At 49.2% G+C, this 21249-nt stretch overlaps 1 protein-coding gene across 4 annotated transcripts in view; it reads right to left on the reverse strand.

The window, feature by feature from the left end:
- Nucleotides 1–1474: 1474 nt before the first annotated feature.
- The window catches only part of AFMID (arylformamidase), a 30671-nt gene continuing 10896 nt past the window's right edge, over nucleotides 1475–21249 (reverse strand). The window contains exons 3-14 of one of the 4 annotated variants that reach the window (XM_049113879.1): nucleotides 19806–19910; nucleotides 19675–19723; nucleotides 18380–18465; nucleotides 18212–18284; nucleotides 17927–18024; nucleotides 17581–17659; nucleotides 17331–17472; nucleotides 17014–17118; nucleotides 8212–8628; nucleotides 7404–7513; nucleotides 5802–5919; nucleotides 1475–3468 (exon numbers count right to left, since the gene is read on the reverse strand). In XM_049113879.1, coding sequence (XP_048969836.1) covers nucleotides 3379–3468; nucleotides 5802–5919; nucleotides 7404–7513; nucleotides 8212–8628; nucleotides 17014–17118; nucleotides 17331–17472; nucleotides 17581–17659; nucleotides 17927–18024; nucleotides 18212–18284; nucleotides 18380–18465; nucleotides 19675–19723; nucleotides 19806–19910 — 1472 coding nt within the window. In that variant the 3' untranslated portion in view covers nucleotides 1475–3378. Of the gene's footprint in view, nucleotides 3469–5801; nucleotides 5920–7403; nucleotides 7514–8211; nucleotides 8629–12408; nucleotides 14325–17013; nucleotides 17119–17330; nucleotides 17473–17580; nucleotides 17660–17926; nucleotides 18025–18211; nucleotides 18285–18379; nucleotides 18466–19674; nucleotides 19724–19805; nucleotides 19911–21249 lie in introns of those variants that run through there. The other 3 variants (XM_025468153.3, XM_049113881.1, XM_049113880.1) reach the window with 3 other exon arrangements.

Consider the following 21249-nt stretch of genomic DNA (forward strand, 5'->3'; position numbering starts at 1 on the left):
ATCTTAGTTCAAAATTTAAAAAATGTCCTACTGGGAGAGTCAGTGAAAGTCTTGAGGAGGCAGGTTTCAGTTCCTTTGAAGGTCTTTCGGACAAAGCAGTCTGAGAATTGGAATGGGGATGGTTTCAAGATAGCCCTGTCTCTGGAGTCAGGTAGCCGACCCCCGCCACACCAAGGCCAGGCAGCGTCATTCATCGCGGAGGTCCCATCTCTAGGGGCAGGACACCTGGGTCCAGTCCTCAATCCTAACAGTTCCTAGTTGTAGGATTTTGGACAAGCTACTTTGCCTCTTTGCAAATCTCCATTTCTACATGAAAAAAATGTAGATTAAGATCACATTAAGACTTTGGGCACCTGGTGGCTCAGTGGGTTAATTAAGCACCTGCCTTTGGCATAGGTCATGGTCCTGGGGTCCTAGGATCAAGTCTCCCATTGGACTCCCTGCTCAGTGGGAAGTCTGCTTCTCCCTCTACTCATGCTCACTCTCTGTAAGGAGTAAAATCTTAAAAAAAAAAAAAAAAATCACCATAAGACTTTATATACAATTTTGAGTTACTTTAAGTGTAACCTGCAAAGGGTTGGTCAGGGTCCCAAGGGGGTGCCAACCTGCAGGCAGCGGCACATAGTTCCACTCTTGGCAGGTCACTTTTGGTCGGGCTGGCTCTCTTCATGGTGCTGGGGACAGATGGAGGATTTGGATTCCTGAGGCTGGCCTGCAGGGGTCTAACCTGTACATCACCCTATGTACCTGACAGCCCATAACCACGCATCACAACCCTTTCTAGACTCTCACCAGACTCTGAGAACCTGAAAAGAGGATACACATTTGAAAGAAAACTGAGGCTCTGGCCCTTGGCAAAGGCTTGTGGCTTGATTAATGGAGGTCTATTTAGTGTTCTAAGCAGACAGTCATTAAGGCCCAGTGAGAAATAAGGCCTCTAGGAAATACCTCTGTGGAAGGGAAATGTGTAAGATGGGCTGAGGGTCAGCCCCACAGCACAGCCTGACGAAGCCAAGAACCTCATCGCTGCCCATTGTGCGAAGGGCCAGCTTCTCTACAAAGCCAGCTTGCAAGGGCCCAGTTATGAAAGTGTTCATTTACAGACTGGCACAAATATCCAAATTAAGCAGCTTACAGATGAGTATAGAGGCTAGAGAGCTTCCCCGCCCCCCCAGCCCCGCCCCAAAGAAACCACTCCAATAAATATGCTCCAAGCTTGGAGGAAATACCCTTCCCTTTCTGAGATAAAGCAGAAAAATAGAAGTCTGAGATGCATTCTGCATAGCCAGTTTATACCTGGAATGGGTCCAGATGACACACAGAAGTGGGCCTTGTAGCCCAGGGCGGGCTTTGTGTCTGCCAGGGCTCAGCCCTTCCCCACAGCCGTGTGGGCGGGAAGCAGCAGGTGGCAGCTAAGGAACCACCACAAAAACCCAACAAGATTTAAAAAAACCCAGTAGGGTCTGCAGCAGTGTTTGAAATGAAATGGTTTTTATTTTTCAGAAATGACAAGATGACCTCCGATAGGACCGTAACAATCCTGAGCACCCTGCAGCTTCTCCTCATAGAGGGAGAAATAAAATCTATCACTGCAACAGCGCCAGGCTTCAGCCCTGTGTGAGCCAACCTCGGGGAGGGGACAGGAAGGGGACGGGGAGAACGGGATACGGACGTGCAGGAGGGCGCAGCAGCAATGGAGACACAGCCAACCGGGGCTGGCAGGTCACCCGCAGCAGCCCACCAAGTCCCCAGAGCTCTACGTTATTTAAAAAGGACTTGGGCCACTGCGTTGTTGTCAGGGAGGGAACCCCCAGTGTGTGCCCACCAGCTCACGAGGGCTGCCTAGCTGCAGCCAGTTCACAAATGACAGTTTCTGCTACCTGTTTCCTGCAGCCTTGGCTCCAACCCACCTAAGGCTCACACGGATTTTCCCTATGACTTAGAATGGCTTTGTGTTCACTTTAATTGTAGTTTGTGCCGTTCTGTGAAGTAATAAGCAAAGAAGAAAGCGACATTGCAGAGGCTTGGGAGAAGCTGAGGACTCGGTCTCAAGGGCCCCCTCACACACATCACACGCCTACAAGGAATGCCAGCTGAGGAAGTGTAGACGAGGAAGCCACAGCTCGGAGGCACCTACTGCGGGCCCCAGCTGCCAGGTTTATTACCACTGCTCTAACTCTGACATCGTGGACTATGATCCTGTGAAACTGCGAACAATATAAACAAGTTATCTATAAAAAAGTTTCCTCCAAAAAGAGGTTTATGATCCACTTTTTAGATTAATTGGTCCCTCTATCCTCCTTTGGGGGTGGGGGTTCATGTTAGAAAGACAGGTGCCTCATCAGCCACCGAACCCACGTCATGAAGGCAAGTAGCGGTCTGCAGAGTGGTGGGAACAGTAAGACCAGAACGCCTTCCGTGGGTCTCATCCCACCCCTGCCTGCCCCATCTGTGCCACAGCTCATTCAGAGCAGGGAGCCAGGCCTCTGGAAGACGCACTATCTGGCATTAAGGAGTTTGTCCTCATCTGTTGCCATGTGTCCATGGTGCCCACTGGAGGGAACATATCTTCAAGTGACCTTCGAGCAAGAGGCTCTACTATTAAGACAACAGGGCCCCTCCACCCCACCCCTGCCGTTCGGGCTTCAGTCCTAAAAGGGGTCTGGCACACATGGAGATGGAAGCAGTCTGGGGTTGGATTCCGCTGGCTACCCCTGTGAAGACAGGCGAGGAAGCCCCTTCCCACACACAGCACCTCAGAGCTTTGGCAGGGATGGCATTTTGTACAATCTGCTCTGGAGGGAAGGGAGGCTGCTGCAGAACCGCAGACCCAACAAGGTAAAAGCACGGCTACAGGACTTGTAGATATTCAAGTGAGAGAATACAGAGTAGTGGGAAGACAAGAAACACACACTCTAAATTCAGATTATTAGACAAATAAAATCTAAAGCAGAATCCTTAATTCCCTATTTGTCCAGTCACAACAGGCCCAGGATTACGTTCAGGCATCAAATCTCAGGCTTTAGAGCCAGCCGTCAAGCTGAAGCCCAGATGCTTCACTGTGGAACGGCTCTGCCCATGAGAGCACACTTGTAACCTTCTCACCCCGGGACGGCCGGGAACCGTGGTACAAAAACTACCAAAGAGAAAAGAGAGAACCGGTCACTGTACTCGCAGCACCAGCCGCACAGAGAGAAGTCGCCCCTGGCGCCACTTTCAAGAAGAAAACAGAAGTATAGTTTAACATTCTAATTTTGAATTGTGGCCGTTCTCCTTTCCTAAGGCACAGTGAAGGGGTCCCCAGCAGAGCTGGTCACACTGAGGAGTGCACCCCAGTGATGGCACGTTCTTCTTGGGGACCAGCATGCCGCACAGGAGCTATTCTGCGGCGGCCAGCTGCTCAATGGCACAGCGCACTTTCTTTGCGGTCTCTTCGAATTCTTTCTGCTTGTTGTTGGTTTCCTTTGCCTGGAAATAAAGAACAGGCATATGAAACGGAATCGAGAGCTTCCCAATCACACCCTGTAGATAAGATCAAAATGGAACAAATAAGGCAACATTTACTGAGCATCTAAATAAATTGGGTCCCGTGCTAGGGTGGAGATATCCAGCTATCTTGGGGTGAATATCCTGACTCAACTCAAGGGCCTCCTACTTAAGCTACATCCTAATAATCATAAAAGACAAGACTTAGGGAATGTGTGTGTGTGTACCAAGCACCATTTTACCCATTGCCTACACATGAACTGCTTTATTGCTTGGCGTCCCTGTGAGGCAGGTGCCATCACTGTCTGCATTATACAATGGGGAAACCAAGGCCCAGAGTGGTGCCCAGCTCCAGGTTTCCCAGCTAGTCTGTGGTATAGCCCTGTTTTTTTTTTTTTTTAAGATTTTATTTATATATTCATGAGAGACAGACAGAGAGGCAGAGACACAGGCAGAGGGAAGAGCAGGCTCCATGCAGGGAGCCTGATGTGGGACTCGATCCCGGGACTCCAGGATCAGGCCCTGGGCTGAAGCCAGAGCTAAACCGCTGAGCCACCCGGGTGCCCTGTTTTGTAATTAAAGTAATAAGAACAAAGGCATCCTTCTAAAGTATCCTGTATTCTGACTGGGGTAGAACAGAAACAGTTGCACAATGAAAGCAAAACATTTTCTTCCTATCCCCCACTTTCCTCACTTGCCTGTTCACCTGGTCTGGTGTGGCCCCACTGCTGTTCCCGCAGATAGTGGTGACCTGGTGACTGAGCATCTCCTGGTGGGCTTCCTGCTCCAGTGAGTCACCTCCCCCCACAGGCCACCTGACTCCCTCCATCAGACCATGGGGCCTACGAGCACTGGGTCACTGTCCTGGAGCTGGGCTGTCACAACCATGTCTTCCTCTTTGTTACAACCATCTAACATCCTTGGTCTTTTTCAGTGCTCCACAGTTTGGTTTCAGCCTCCCCGGGCTACACATTAACCTTCCCCTGCTTGCTGGGGCACAGCTTTCTCACAACTGTCCCCTAAGTAAACAGGCTGGTCTCTCACCTAGAATGGGCTTGGCAAACTGTGGCCTGTGGGACACATGGCCTATTTCTCATAGTCATTAGGCCAAGAACGGTTTTCACAATTTTTAAACAGTTGTAAAGACAAAAATGACAAAGACAAAGAATAATACCTAACAGAAACCATGCGGTCCACGAAGGCTAAAATATTTGTTATCTGTGGCACTTCATGGAAGGTGTGCTGACCCCTGACCTAGGAGGCTCTCCTTGGCTCACTTCCCAATTCCGACACTGCAGTTCCCAAGGTCTCCACGGTGTAAATAGCTCTTCCACAACTTCCTATTCTGACACTGAATTTCTTCCCCCTTCCTAACAAAAAATGTGGTCTTCAGCATTGAAAACCTACTATATTAGATAGAACTATTTCATGATCATCTCTAAAAAAGAATACAAATTTTCAACCAGAAAAGGGTCTCAGAAACCATGGGGATCTGCCCTCCACATGCAACCAAGACTGGCCTAAACTCACAGAGCCCGTGAGTGGCAGGGACAGAACCAGAATGTCCACTCCCAGCCCAGGGCTTTGCTACAAGGATATTAAATGCCTGAATATTTATTCTCTGTAACACTGCCGTCCTTAGCAAATAAAGAGAGAATGTCCAGCTAAATTTGAACTTCATAAAAACGAGTGATTCTTTTAGTATACATGCACACAAAATGTGCGCTTTACTAAGAAATTCTCCCCTGTGTACCTGAAATTCAGATTTAACTGGGAGCCCTGATTTTCTCTATAGCCCAGGCTGCTTGGTATACCACCCCTTTGTGGACCTACAGCCTCACCCCGCCTCCCTCCCCATAACCCAGGATTACCTGTCCAAAAGCGGTCAAAGTTCACCTGCAGAAATCCCAAGGTCCAACTGGACTGGCACCCCTTCTTCTCAATACCCATAATGCCCCTTCCCCGATATGTTACTATGTGCCCCCAAACCCTCTGTCCCCACCTCGTAAATGGCCTGTCACACACACTGTCTCTGAAGGCCGGAGCGCCAGCCTACCGCCACTGCCCCACCACCAGAGGCACCTCACACTAAACACAGCTTCCAGGAGGAACATGTTTTTCTCTGACTGTACAACCCCAAGACCACATTCCAGGATAGAAGATTTTCTGTCCTTTAGATCCTCACATATATACCTGAGGGGCTTAAAAACGCTTACTGAGGAAAAACAAAGCCGCTCCAATATGAGGGGCGGGGAACTCAGTGCTACAGAGACTCAATGGGTTGGCCCTGGGTTTTTACCCCCGATCATACATACAATTTTGTTCTTGGCTCTTTCTTTGTCCAGTTTCAAAAATTCACTGAGGGTTAATTCTTCAAACTGCTTCTTGACAGAAAGGAAAGCACAACCAGATGAATGTTTTTTATGCTCCTCTCTAGAAAAAACAAAACAGGAGCATGTCAACAGAGAAAGGTCAGCAACAGTTTGTCAGCAACACCCACCACCCCAGCTCACAAACGTGCCTGACTCTGTCTGCTTCGTGAAGTGCACAGAACCAGCGCTTGGTCCCAGGGCACACTCCCAGCAGCCCATCCCTGCCCCCACTCTCTCTGTGGATGCTCCCCACCATGCTTGGGGCCCATGTATTTTATTTGGAGTCCTCTAGCAAGTAGCAGGAAAAGTGTCACGCGGTATGTAAGTGCAGAAGTAGCACATGTCAAATTCCTCTAAAATCCTCAAGAGGGAACAGTCTAAAGTAATCTCATTTCACTGGAATTCTGACAGAATCTGCTCGCTGGTCCCCAGTAAGGGCATCGCTGGCCAGGCTTCTCCAGTGAACTGCCCTGCCTCGCTCTCTGCTCTCATAGCCCTGCATAGGACAGTGTGAACAGAACACAGCCACACAGAGGACAGCCGACAGGAACTGAAAACATTCTAGCACTTAGAAACCCACTCCCAAGAATACAACGGATACTTTCCCAGTGATCCGGGTATGAGCACCACCCATCCCAGTCAAGAATGAGTCACGAGAGCAAACACGTTAGGGAAAACAGCAATTCTCTTCTGGCCAAGAAGAGACAACTCAGGTGATTACCGGAAAATGTTAAAGTCATAGCAGCAATCCAGTCTGACAGGGGAAAAATAGTGAGAAAAGAACGTGGCATCACACACAGAAAGACAGCCAGCAGTGTCTACCTGAACATACATCCTGAATTAAAACAAGAAAACAAAACTAGATGCCTTAAAGGACAAAACTGGAAACAACACGTGTACCATTTAGGAGGCTGTTTTCTCTGGTGTGAGTGACAGCTCAAAAAAGCTGTAGGTTTGAAGACTCGAAGGCAAGGAAAGCACCTGGATATCCCCAGGTCACCAGAGGATCTGCTCCCGTGTTCTCCAGACCCGAAAGGCGCCACGTACAGTACTACAAGGATGAGCCTTTCTTCAGCATCCTCGCTGAAGTACGTTTGGCCAAATCAGGTTTGATTCGGCTGAAAGCACCAGGGCACCAACACACAGAGTCATCGTTTGCACAAAACGAACTTGGAAAGCCATGGCTCCATCACTAAGTATCTTTTTGTTTTGTTTTTTAAAGATTTTATTTATTTACTCATGAGAGACACACACACAGAGAGAGAGAGAGGGAGAGAGAGAGAGAGAGAGAGGCGCAGAGACCCAGGCAGAGGGAGAAGCAGGCTCCATGCAGGGAGCCCGATGTGGGACTCGATCCTAGGTCTCCAGGATCACGCCCTGGACTGAAGACGGTGCTAAAAACGCTGAGCCACAGGGGCTGCCCCATCACTGTTTTTGAAATTCTGACAGTTTTCACAGGCCCAACTCAAAAGAGAAGTCTGGGATGGTGCCAGGGTACCCTGGGAGCCTGTGAAGTTTGGCGGGGGGGGGAACGGGACGACTTACATAGGGTCATCATCTGGCTCCCAGCCTTCCAGCTCCTTGAAGCAGAAGAAACACTGGGCCAAGTCTGGCTCGTTCTCAGTGGGACAGTGGATGAAGCCGGCCTCTGCCATCTGCAAGGGAAAGCTGAAGCTCAGGCCAAGGAACTCCAGAGTCCAGGAGCCTATAGCAGGATGGGTCACCCCGGGGGATGTGGGAGCCCACAGCGGGAGGGGTCGCCCTGGGGATCTGGGAGCCCACGGAGGGGGGTTGCCCCGGGGACCTGGGAGCCCACGGAGGAGGGGAGGGTCGCCCCGGGGACCTGGGAGCCCACGGAGGGGGTGGTTGCCCCGGGGACCTGGGAGCCCACGGAGGGGGGGAGGGTCGCCCCGGGGACCTGGGAGCCCACGGAGGGGGGGAGGGTCGCCCCGGGGACCTGGGAGCCCACGGAGGGGGGAGGGTCGCCCCGGGGACCTGGGAGCCCACGGAGTGGGGGGAGGGTCGCCCCGGGGACCTGGGAGCCCACGGAGTGGGGGGAGGGTCGCCCCGGGGACCTGGGAGCCCACGGAGGAGGGGAGGGTCGCCCCGGGGACCTGGGAGCCCACGGAGGGGGTGGTTGCCCCGGGGACCTGGGAGCCCACGGAGGGGGGGAGGGTCGCCCCGGGGACCTGGGAGCCCACGGAGGGGGGGAGGGTCGCCCCGGGGACCTGGGAGCCCACGGAGGGGAGGGTCGCCCCGGGGACCTGGGAGCCCACGGACGGGGGGGTCGCCCGGGGTCGCGCCAGGGCTCTGGGGGAGGGGCGGGCCGGCCCGGGAGGCCGCGCGGTCTCACCCGGTCCGGGGTGCAGGCGCAGCCCTCCAGGAACGGCCAGTTCTTGAACGTAGAGACGCGGTGGTCCTTGAGGTAGAGCTGCCAGGCGGGGGGCAGCGACGAAGCGCCCATCCCGCCGCCGCCACAGCAGAGCGCGGCCCGATTCAAACCCGAGGGTTGGCGGCCGCCGCGGGGCAGGTCGGGAACGCACCGCCCCCCAAGAGCCCGGCGCCCGCGGCCTTCTGGGAATGCAAGGCTGGGCGGCGCGGGGCGTGCTGGGAGTTGTAGTCCTCTCCGCGAGGCTCCGCTGCTCGAGGCGCGCCGGGTGGCCTTCGGGCCGGTTCCCGCGCTTAGCGCTTCCCCCACCACTTGCAGAGACGGGCGGGCAGAGGGACTGGGGATGCGCTGATGTCCCCGTGATGCTTCAAGGAGTGGCCACTGTCAAGCGCATATATATTAATCATGTGCTTATTTTTCTTTTTAAAGATTTTATTTATTCATGAAAGAGACAGAGGCAGAGACCCAGGCAGAGGGAGAAGCAGGCTCCATGCAGGGAGCCCGATGTGGGACTCGATCCCAGGACTCCAGGATCATGCCCTGGGCCGAAGGCAGGCGCTGAACCGCTGAGCCACCCAGGGATCCCTAATCCTGTGCTTATTAAACACTCCCCTTTTTCCATAAGAGTTTGTAACAGTTAATTCATAGATAAGCTTTTGGCTCTATCAGATTTTACCAATAGCTTCTGCCATTTTGAGCCCTCCGTCTACACTATTTGTACTAAGTTCCTATGGCCTAGGGTCAAAATTTTAATATCTTAATGTAGTAGCTAACAAAACAAAACAAAACAAACCCCCGAGGCTTATGTCAGTGTTAGCTATTGTCAAATTAATATTGGTCATTTCTACCAGTTACAGTCTATGAACTGGATAGGAAGCTGGTAGCTCGTAATTTTTTTCCCAGCTTAATTGACAAGAACATTGTGAGCCGTTTTGTGAAACAGTGGGGAGGGAAAATGAGACAGAAAACCCCACAAACAAAGAAGGTGGGAGGACCCAGAGGTGGGAGGGAGGCAAGCTGTGTTGGGTTTATGGGTTGCTAAATTCTCGGGATCAAAGGTCTCCCTGCTTAACCTGAAAAGGTGACCCTCCTGAGAGCTCTCTTCTTACAACACTGGGGAGTGGCAAACTTTTAGATCTTTGCCCCATGTGACAATGCAGAACAGCACTGGCTTGTTTTAGGTTGTATCTCTTAGATAAAAAGACTGATCCTCTCAAATCTATCACCTTTATCTTGCTTGTGAATTATCCATTTGTGTCTTTTTTTTAATTTTTTTTTAAATTTATTTATGATAGTCACAGAGAGAGAGAGAGAGAGAGAGAGGCAGAGACACAGGCAGAGGGAGAAGCAGGCTCCATGCACCGGGAGCCTGACGTGGGATTCGATCCCGGGTCTCCAGGATCGCGCCCTGGGCCAAAGGCAGGCGCTAAACTGCTGCGCCACCCAGGGATCCCTCCATTTGTGTCTTTACCCACTTTACTGTTAGGTTACCTATATTTTTCCTATTGCATGGTGAGTTTTTTTTTTTTCCTTTTCGTTTTGGTTTTTGTAAAGGTTTTACTTATTTATTCATGAGAGACACAGAGAGAGGCAGAGACACAGGCAGAGGAAGAAGCAGCTCCCTGCGGGGAGCCTGATGCAGGACTCGATCCCAGGACCCCAGGATCACAATGTGAGCCAAAAGCAGATGCTCAACCACTGAGCCACCCAGGTGCCCCTCTAAAGTAATTTTTATAGGTTAAAGTGGACATACGGGATTCTGGGATTCAGGCTAGGATTGCCTTTTGCCCTGAGCAAAGTATTAACATCAAGGCAGCTGAGTCCTGAGAGGAAGGTCACTCTACCTGTTTCAGGGACTTGTCAATGGGCTATAGATAGTAAGGAAATTTAATAATTTCTCTTCTGCCTTTGTTTCCCACATCATTGATCCTTTCAGAAGTATATCAATGGAAAGTACGTGGAAAGGGTTCAGATTGGTTTGCCAAGATCTGGCCACTTTGCCCCACACTGTTTGGTAAGCAGCTTTGAACAGAGGCAGGTTTGAAGCACCACTTTTATCACACACTAAACACCCCTATGTACTGGGACCCATCTCTGGGATCCCGCTCAGTCTGTTCTGCCCATGGGTCTGCCTGCCTGTTCCTGCTCCAGCTGGATTCTTTTACAGGCGAATAAACGGAGGCCCAGAATCGCTGGTAGAAGTCTGGAAAGGACAGGGAGACAGGGAGTGAAACCAACTCCAGGAACAGAGCCCTGAGTAGCTCCCGGGTGCTAGGCAACCAGAGAGGGCCCCCACCTGCTCCACAAAGTCAGAAAGGAGAATTCTAGAGGGCTTCCATGCCACACAACAGCTTCAAGAGAGTTTGAAGGACTAAAGGACAGAGAAAGACATAACTCTGAGTCCCTGAGGGCATCACCGATAGCCCAGGCCTGGGTGTCCAGGAGGGTGGGGAGGGGGGCAGTGACAAACGTAGGAGAAAACAGGGCAGGACAGGGAAGGTGGGTGCGGCTGACCCCGGGGCAAACGCCCCCCTTCCCTCCTCAAAATGGTGTCCCAGCAACGGCAAATCCTGCAGCCTACGGGGAAAATCTATGTGTCCTCCATCTGTGTCGGGAACAGGGTGTTCTGAGGTCACTTCCCGAGCTGCAGGGGTGGCTGAGAGGCGCCTCTCACATCCGCAGACCAGAAATAAGAGGACTTCTCAGCACTCCAGCCCCAGGCGGGCTGCTGGCTTCTATTCTTTTAATGATAATGTTTTGGAAACTTTTTTTATTTTTTAATTAAGTAGGCTCCACGCCCAATATGGAGCTGGAAGTCCCAACATTGAGATTAAGAATGTCATTCTCTATCATGCTCTACTGACTAAGCCAGCCAGGTGCCCCTGGAAGCTTTTTATTGTATCATTTTAAATTAAAGAAAATTTGCAAGAATAGTACAAGGAGTACTTGTGTATACTCTACATAGATTTTGTTTACATGCTGCCCATACACACATATATGTATATATGTAGAGAGAGAAAGAGAGAATATATATATATATATAATATATGTGTATATGTGTATTTTTTTACCTCAGCAATTTAGAAGTAAGGTGAAGGTAATTATGCCATTTTACCCCTCTCTCATATAACCACAGAACAATTGTCAAAATCAGGAAGTTTAACATTAATAAAGTTATATGTATAATGAGCTTATACAACTCAACATCAAAAAAAGAAAATAGCTCAGTTAAAAACTGGGCAGTGGACCTGAATAGACATTTTTCCAAAGAAGACATACGGATGGCCAACAGATGCATGAAAAGATGCTCGACATCACCAATTATCAGGGAAATGCAAATTAAAGCCACAATGAGGTACCACCTCCCACCTATCAGAATGGCTAAAATAAAAAAAACCCCACAAAATATAGCAAGTGTTGGAGAGGATGTGGAGAAAAAGGAGCCCTCGTGCACTGTTGGTGGGAATGCAGACTGGCCCAGCCACTGTAGAAAAACAGTATGAAGTGTCCTCAAAAAATTAAAATAGAAATAGGTATGATCTAGCAATTCCACTACTGGGCATTTACTTGAAGAAAATGAAAACAATAATTTGAAAAGATGCATGTACCCCGATGTCTATTGCAGCATGATTTACAGTAGTCAAGATAGGGAAACAGCCCAAGTGTCTACTGACTGATGAATGGATGAAGATGTGGTATACATGTACAATGAAATATCACTCAGCCATAGAAAGGATGAGATCTTGCTATTTGTCACAACATGGATGGACCTAGAGGTATTATACTGAGTGAAATAAGTCAGAGAAAGACTAATACATATGATTTCACTGATATGTGGAGTTTAAGAAAAAAAAAAAAAAAAGAAGGAAAAAAAGACACAACGGAAAAAGCCAGACTGTTAAATAACAAAGCACACAGTGGTGGCGGCTAGAGGGCAGGTGGGTGGGGGATGGGCCCAATAGTTAAAGGGGATTAAGAATCCACTTATTGTGATGAGCACTGAGCAATGTACACAATTGCTGAGCCTTACATTGTACACCTGAAACAGAACACTGTATGTTAATTATGCTCCAATAAAAGAAGAAATCACAAAGCCATTTTTAAAAAGCCATAGAAATAGCTATCCAGTCCACAGCGTATTTTTTATATTAAATCAAAATGTTTATAGTAATAGAAGCACTTATATTATTATTATTTTAAGATTTTATCCATTTATTCATGTGAGACACACAGAGAGAGGCAGAGGGAGAAGCAGACTCCCAGCAGAGATCCCTATGCAGGACTTGATCTCAGGACCCCGGGATCAGGACCTGAGCCAAAGGTAGATGCTCAACCACTGAGCCACCCAGGGCCTCCCTAGAATCACATATATTAGATGAAAAAAAAAAGAAATTGGAATTGAAAAAAAAATTAAAATTGCCCATAATTTCACTTTGTCAACTGCTGTGACCCTGTGTACATTCCTCCCATCTTTTTCCCTAGATCTATAGGTATGGAGGTCATCCGCCCATCCATATATATATGTTTCTATATCTCTCTCTTTTTTTTTTTAAGATTTATTTATTTGAAGAGAGGGACAGAGTGCATGAGTGAGGGGAGGGGCAGAGGGAGAGGGAGGGGGAGAGAGAAGCAGACTCCCTGCTGAACGCAGAGCCCTACTCCCTAGGTTGGATCCCAGGACACTGAGATCATGACCTGAGCCCAATACAAGGGTCAGACACTTAACCAACTGAGCCACCCAGGCGCCCTGTTTATGTCTCCTTTTTTTAAAAAGTGAAAATAGGATCACAAGGCAGCAGGCACATTTTGTTCTGTCTTTTGCTTGCGTAAGGCATTTTGCCATCACAGGGCATAACCTAAAGGAGCGATTCTCCACCTAGGTGCCGAGACGTCAGCAGCTTGGAGGTGTCTCAGAAGGAATTTGTTGCAAATGTTAAATGACGTCCTACAGTTTGTGAGTCATTTCCTTTGAAGATCTGGAATAAATTCAAATTATATCTATCATGGTGTTCTCATCTGCCTGCATCCTGAAAGCTTTCTGAATATTTTAGTGCTTCAAATTACATATTGCATTTAAATATTCATTACATTCTTATCCTAAGAGTCAAAGAATACAGATGAAGCAAACACCTCCTTCCCTGGGTTCCCATTTCTACCTCCTGCCCCAGAGGGGAGCAGAGGCATCAGGTGTGGATCTTCCAGGGCCTTTCCCCAGCATTCACACACGTGGGCACACAGAGAAAAACATCTTTTTGTGGGTGTACAACCATTGAGATGGTACTAAGTTGTATCATTGAGCATCTTGTTTTTATCATATAACAATATGCCCTGGGGATTTCCCACCTGGTAAACAGGTCTCTTTCTAATGGCTACATAGTGATTGGTTGCTGGCTGCTTGGATGCACTTATCCTACTGATGAATATCTAGGCCATTCTTCACTTTCCCTGTACTCCATCATCTTGGAGTGCCAGCTGCTCAGAGTGGGGGCGGGGTGCTGGGATGGGGAGGGTGGTGGATGCACACAGCTGGCTCCTTGGGAATTGCACACACAGCTGGGTGAAGCAGAGGAAGCTTATCCGGGCTGTGGATGTCATTGTCATGTCCCAGAAGGGGCTAGCCTGGAGGCCATGCCCCAGGACTCTCAGGGGAAGACTCGGGTGACAGGTGGAGCCCAGGACTAGAGTGGTCAAGAGTGACGTCAAAGACAGAAAAGACTGGTTTGAGAAACTCTTATGAAAAGGTTAGCAAACTCTTTCATCCAGAGCTAAGTGTACAGATTGCTAGGAGCTGTCATTTTTGTCATGCCCTCTTGGTAGGCAGGGGCCCGGCAGCTTGGGCATCCCAGGGCGTTGACTCGGCTGGACCTTCCCTGGAACCCTTCCATCCAGGCCAGCGAAAGGCCCTGGAGGTTTTTAGTGGTGTTCAGAGCAAATAGATGTGCTCATGGGCGTGGGGAGAGCAGAGGCAGGCAGGCAGGGGAAGTGTGAGGGTCTGTGGAGGAGCTTCAGCATCATTCAACATCGGGGTGAACACTTTAGTGCCGTCAGGGCTCCTGGAGGATTGTTCTCAAAATCATCTGCGACAGGAAGAAAAGACATAAAAGCCCAAGAATTGGAGAGGCTGTTGTGAGACTCTCTCGAGGAATCTGATGAAAGAAACAGGCTGCATTGCTGATCATAGAACTGTCACTTAAAATGACAGCTCAGTCCCCATCTGTCCTTTGAAGTGTCCTAAACAACTCCCAACCACATGTAGACTTACATCAGGCTTGACCTGTGGTTTTGTCCCCTTACGAGCTAAGAATGGCTTTATGTGTTTATGTAATTAGGTGTTTAATTAATTAATTGGCAATTAAGTCAGGGCCAAATTCTCAGAAATCTCTACACCCAATGTGGGGCTTGAACTCATGACCCGGAGATCAAGAGTCGCACGCTCTATGGACTGAGCCAGCCAGGCGTCCCTGGCTTTATGTTTTTAAAGAGTTAAACAAAGATCGAAACAATATTAGTGCACACTTGATCTTAGCCAAAAGGCTGAGAAGCGATTCAGAATATTATTTCATGATGTGTAAAAATTATGTAAGATTCGAATGTCAGCATCCATAAATAAGGTTTTATTGGCACACAGGCACGTTCATCATTTACGAATTGTTGTGGCAGCTTCTGTGCTACAATGGCAGCGTTGGGTAGTTGTGTCAGAGGCTGTATGGCCCCCAAAACCTAAAATATGTATTTCTTAGGTTTTTCAAGAGATGCCACTTGGGAGTGTTTGTTTTTTCCCCCAGTTTAAAAAAAAAAAAGTAATACATGTTTGTGTTAGCAAATATGGAAATGAATTTTTTTTTAAAGATTTTATTTATTCATTCATGAGACACACACACACACAGGGAGAGGCAGAGACAAGGCAGAAGGAGAAGCAAGCTCCATGCAGGGAGCCCGACGTGGGACTTGACCCAGGATCACACCTTGGGCCAAAGGCGGCGCTAAACTGCTGAGCCCCCTGGGCTGCCCCTGGAAATGAATTTTTTAAATATACTATCACACCACTGGTGTGACACACGCATGTATATGCTTCCAAGGGTCTAGCTGTCTGTGTATTATTGAACTGGCGATATACTGGATCAGTTGTTTCTGGATCAGTTGTTTCCTGTGCTTTTGCTCTCACATCTGAAACGATTTGATATATCCTACTTTTCGTAAACTTCATTCTGTTACCGAATTATGTCGTAATTTAACCTCACTGGGACATGTAAGCTTTTTCTAAGTTTTGATTATTAATAATGCTGCAAAGACGACCTTTGCGTATTTCTCGATTATTCTGAAGAGAAATTCCAAGCAGCAGAATCACTGGGCCAGTGGGTTTGGATCCCTGTGGCCAGGCTGTGCTGTCACCTGCGGAATCAGAGAAGAGCCCTTCGCAATCGCTCCAGCGGGCCTGGGCATAATTCTCATCAGAACATTTTCCATGACAGGTGGGAAAGGACTGGAATTTTATGTGACATTTCTATGATCACTAGTATAATCTTCCCCTATGTTTACTGGCCATCTATAGTTTTTCTTAAAACATTCCTTATCCTTTATCCATTTTTTTTCTATTTATAATCTATTCTTAAATAGAAATAAATAGAAATAAAAAGTATTCTTATTGGGGCACCTGGGTGGTGCAGTGGCTGATCACCTGCCTTTGGCTCAGGGCATGATCCTGGGGTCCTGGGATCGAGTCCTGCATCGGGCTTCTCGCAGGGAGCCTGCTTCTCCCTCTGCCTGTGTCTCTGCCTCTCTCTCTGTGTCTCATGAATAAATAAATAAATAAATCTTTAAAAATAAAATTGTTATTGATTTTAAAGTGCTCTTTATATAGTAAGAATATTAACTATGGGACTTAAAAGTGAATGCTATAGAAGCCTTACTGAGGTGGCAGCTGATTAAAAAGTGAAGTTAACGAAGTACCCACTTTCCCAGAAAAAAAAAAAAAAAGTGGTAATTCTATATCTGCCAAATCTGTGGCAAATATTTCCCCCAATTTATTCTTCGACTTTTAAAAGAATTCTCCACATTAGAAATATAATAGGTGCACTGGGTGGCTCAGTGGGTTAAGCCTCTGCCAAGATCCTGGGGTCCAGGGATGGAGTCCCTGCTCAGCAGGGAGTTTACCTCTCCCCCTCCCTCTGCCCCTTCCCCTGTTTGTGCACACACTCTCTCTCTCAAATAAATAAATAAAATCCTTAAGAAAATTGTAATATTAGATTTTTTAAAAAAGATTCTATTTTTAAGTCATCTCTACACCCATGAGATTGAGTCATGTGCTCCACCAACTGAGCCAGCCAGGTGCCCCTGTAATATTTGATTTTTAAAAAGATTCTTCATGTTAAAGTTGTAATGAATGTTTATGAACCATATCCATCCATCCTCTCCTACGTGGAGTTGGCTTTGCCTTATGCTTACACACAGGCTCATCTCACGCTTTCCTTTGACCGGATCAATGCCTCTCCCCATCCACACCAAGCCCCGTGCAGCTCCTTCCTACCTGTGTGCCCAGGAGTGGACTCTGCAGACCACCTGGGGCTCTTTCAGAGAGGGGTGAAGTAGAGGAAGCCAGTGGGGTACTCACTTCCTACCATCAGGACCCCAGCCTCCTGGATGCCCAAGATCCAGTAAAGTGTGGATCCAGTAAAGCACAGGCCCCCCTGTGCTTCCCACCTCCCCTTCTGTGTGGGGACAGAGGCAGGACCCACACTCTCCACAGGGAAAGGAAGTGCTCCCCACCTGGGTGAGCACATAGTCCTTCTGGGTTAGGTTCCAAATGATTTCAAAGTGGTCCATATCATGGATTTCTTCAAACGAGGCATTCCACCCTCCTTGGCGCAGTGTCTGGATAGAGAAAGGAGCAGAGCAGAAGCACAAGGCAGCATTGGGGGGGGGGGGGGGGGCTCTGCGCCACACCTGGCACCCACCAGGTGCTCCCTAAGTATTTGCTGAATAAATGGCTGATGGCCTTGAGGTCCCTTTGGGTAAAATAAAGAGGAAGGTAATGAGAGCACAGGACCCTCAGCCTCTGGCCAGAGGTGGAGTCCTGGGAGTACCTGATAAAATTCTTTGGACTGTCGGTGGAATTCAGGGGAGTCGTGTTGGCCCACAGACACCAGCACATGGCAGGCTGGATCCAAAGGCCGAGTCAGGGCCACCTCCAGGAGCAGCTGTGGGCTGTTCCTCTGAGCATCCTCCCTGATGCAGGGGTAGGTGTGGGTCAGGATGAAAGGAGCCTGCCCCTTACCCCCAGCCTTCCTGGTAGGCTCACACTCAGCTCTGGGAAGGGGGGGCCAAATGACTCACAGGGTCATGAGGAGAGGAGCATTCTGAGAAGTGTACACAATGGGCTTCAGGTCATAGATCCCACTTACCAGGAAAAAGCCTATGAAGGTGAAGAATAGTCAGAGGGCCAGGCTGCTGGGGGGCCAAGGCTCCACCCATACCAGGCCTTGTGCAGGCACCAGGTGGGACAGTCTAGCCTCCAGGACCAAAGGGGCAAGACCAGGGTAGGGGTAGAGAAGCAAAGCAGGCCTGTTGCACAGGGCCCAAAGTCCCCAAGTCAAGCCCTTCATGACTGCTGGGATTTTGTGCAGCTGGCACAGCCCCGCAAGCCCATCTGGGGAGCGTGAACCTGCCGTCCCATGAAAACCTTTGAGGTTGGGTGTGACTCCATGCTTGGTCCAGTTGGCCAGGAGCATCATGGCAGCCAGGTGGGCTCCTGCTGAGTGTCCACACAGGTAAATTCCCCTGGGTTGGATCAGAGCAGAGAGCCAAATTTGTATTCAGTTTCCCAAATGCATCAGGCCAGTATCAAAGACTCCCAATTTGCCTTCTCCTCCACAGGCCAGAATGGGCAGCCAGACGGTGCCCAAGTTGCTAAATCTACTGTTGTCCCACATTGTCTAGCAGAAGGAAAATCTGCAGCGGTACCCACTCGTTGCACGGATACTGCTTCTGGACAAACACAATGCTCCGAGTCACTTGGTCTACCATCTGGTCCAGGGTACCTGCCCAGAGAGCATGAGCTGGGTCAAGACTCATTGGGGGCTCTCTCCTCTCCAAAGCCCACCAGCCTTCCAACCTGCCCGACCATCCGCATTACCTTTGGGGGCGATGTCATAAGCCACTACCACCACGGTCACCCCCTGCTCTGTCAGCGGATTGACCATGAAGGCTGATGTGTCTTTACTGAGGGAAGAAACAAAGATGTGACAACTGGAGGCACATCGGCCACCAGGTTGCTTCCCTGTCCTGTCTCCCCAGGGCATCATCCCTCTCTGGTTCCGTGTAGAATAAGGAAGAATGTAGGCGCTGTCCCTACCATGTCACACGCTAGCTCTGAAACCCTGGGGACTTTATTTAATCTCTAAATCTGGTTTCCTCATCTGTCAAGTGGGGGCATCTACTTCCTCTTACACGTTGTCTTTGAGAAATGAAGATCAGACATGTAGAGAGCTCTGCGTGATGAAGGCTGCTACCAATCTAGCTGTGAAGATGAATATGCTTGAAGGGTGGTAGATCCTAGAGCAGGCAACTCCTTAGAAAGATTGCATGGGGCAGCCCGGGTGGCTCAGCGGTTTAGCGCCACCTTCAGCCCAGGGCCTAATCCTGGAGTCCTGGGATTCAGTCCCACGTCAGGCTCCCTGCATGGAGCCTGCCTCTCCCTCTCCCTGTGTCTCTGCCTCTCTCTCTCTCTCTGTGTCTCTCATGAATAAATAAATAAAATATTAAAAAAAGAGAAAGATTGCATGGGACAACAGTGTCCTGGAAGACCTCAAGTACCCCTCTGCTTATTTTAAGGTGACGAGCTATCCTGGTTTGCCCGGGGACTCTTACCAGTCCGGCACAAAATGGGAAGGTTTCCCTCTGACTGAGGAGGCTGCCCATGCTTCTCCACTGGGTATAGTGGGTCGAAGAGTGTCCCCTCCAAAAGACAGGTCCAAATCCTAACCTCAGTACCTGGGAATGTGGCCATAGGGTCTACGCAGATATAATTAGGGATCCTGCAGTGAGGTCATGCACGCTATAGGATGGACCTAAATCCCACGAGGGGTGACATTATGAGTGAAAGGCGGGGGAAGATCTGAGACACAGACACAGAGGAGGCCCCACGAGGATGGAGGCAGAGATGGAAATGATGTGACCACAACCAACGAAAATCTAGAGCCCCCAGAAGCTGGAAGAGGCAGGAGCAGGTCCTCCCCTGGAGCCACCTGTCGGAGCACAGCCCTGCCCACACCTTGATCTCAGACTTCTGGCCTCCAGAACCTGGAGAGAATGCACTTCTGGTGTAAGCCCCCGAGCTTGTGGTCATCTCTTGCAGCAGCCCTGGGGGACTCCTACACCAGGGGAAGGCGAATCTCCCTTTCTCCCTGTTCATCTAAGCTCCCGACTCACCTTCCACTCTGCCAGTACCCTCCATGAAAGAACAGACAGAAAGGCGAGGCTGTAAGACAGACAAAGGGCGTGGGTGCTGAGCCTGGGGGCCAGTCAACCCCTGTCCCGGGACCACCCGCCCGGCTGCCTACCTTCAGACACTCCCTCGGGAAAGTAGATGTCCAATTTTTCCCCTTCGCCATCTCCGTAGGAGACGTGCAGCAGGCTCTTCCTGGTGGCCCGGGCCTTCTTGGTGGCTGTGTCGAGAGATGGACGTGTCACCATCAGCACAACCTGCAGTAATTGCTATTTCATTTAAGGTAGAAACCTCTGTGCTGAAAGCCCCTTTGGGTGGAGCGGTCGGCTCCAGGTGTCAGGCTTTGTGGGTGACACCTTGGGACGCTTCCCCAAGTCCTCATGATCATCTATGCTGGGTTCTGCAGCATCTCACAGGTGTGGAGTTACAAAGAGACCAGACTGGCCCATCCCAGTGGGACCAATACTGTCCGCCGAAGTCTGTCTGGCAGTGAGCTGTGGCTCTGAAGGGCGCCGCTCTGACCGTTACTTCATTACATGCTTATTGTGTGCATGACACTTGCTTCATGCTCCAGGAAGTATAAACTTTTCCAAGTGTCCAGGAAAACAATCTTCTAGGGAAGCAAGATATAAATTCATTTCCAATAGGGGCACCTGGGTGGCTCAGTTGGTTAAGTGTCTGACTCTTGGCTTAGACTCCGGTCATGATCTCTCGGTGATGAGATCGAGCCTGGCATTGGATTCTGTGCTCACTTGCGGAGTCTGGTTCAGACTTTCTCCCTCTCCTTGCCCTTCCATGCTCAAGTGCTCTCTCTCTCTCTCTCAAATAAATAAATAAAGTGTTTAAACTCACTTCAAATAAATAGATAATGAGATGATATGAATATATGATTGAATGCCATGAGGGGAGAAGTCAGAATGATGTGAAAATCGGCTAGGACTTGGGTGGGAACAAAGGAGGATGGGCATTGTTAGGGAAATAAATACCATGGACAATGGGGTGAGGTGAGACGGGAGTCTATATGGTCACTCTGTACCCCAGAGTGACCCCAAAATCAGTGGAAAATCAGGCAGCTTAGTTCCCTCCAATGCTGGGCACTGGAGAGTGTAAATTGGTAGGCTCTTCTGAAGGGCAGCTTGGAAAAATGTATCAAAGCCCAAGAAGATCATACTCCTTGATGTCTAAGTCCTTATCTACATAGTTTTTATAAGGAAATAATCAGAAATATTCCCAAAGACTTGTTTTAAAGATGCCCCCAGGGGCACCTGGAGGACTCAGTGGTCGAGTCTGCCTTTAGCCCAAGGCGTGATCCTGGCGTCCCGGGATCAAGTCCCACATTGGGCTCCTGGCAGAGTGTTTCTCCCTCTGCCTATGTCTCTGCCTCTCATGGATAAATAAATAAAATCTTAAAAAAAATAAGATGCCTACTATGTAAAGCTATTTTATAATAGCAAAACACCTGACACTGCCTAAGTGACCTGGAATAATAGAAGGCTGCTCAAACTATGGCCTATCCCTCTTCTCTGCTTTATCATGGAGCATCCACCCCCATGATATAT

The sequence above is a fragment of the Canis lupus genome, chromosome 9, assembly GCF_003254725.2.
Source record: "Canis lupus dingo isolate Sandy chromosome 9, ASM325472v2, whole genome shotgun sequence".
Classification (NCBI taxonomy): Eukaryota; Metazoa; Chordata; class Mammalia; order Carnivora; family Canidae; genus Canis; species Canis lupus.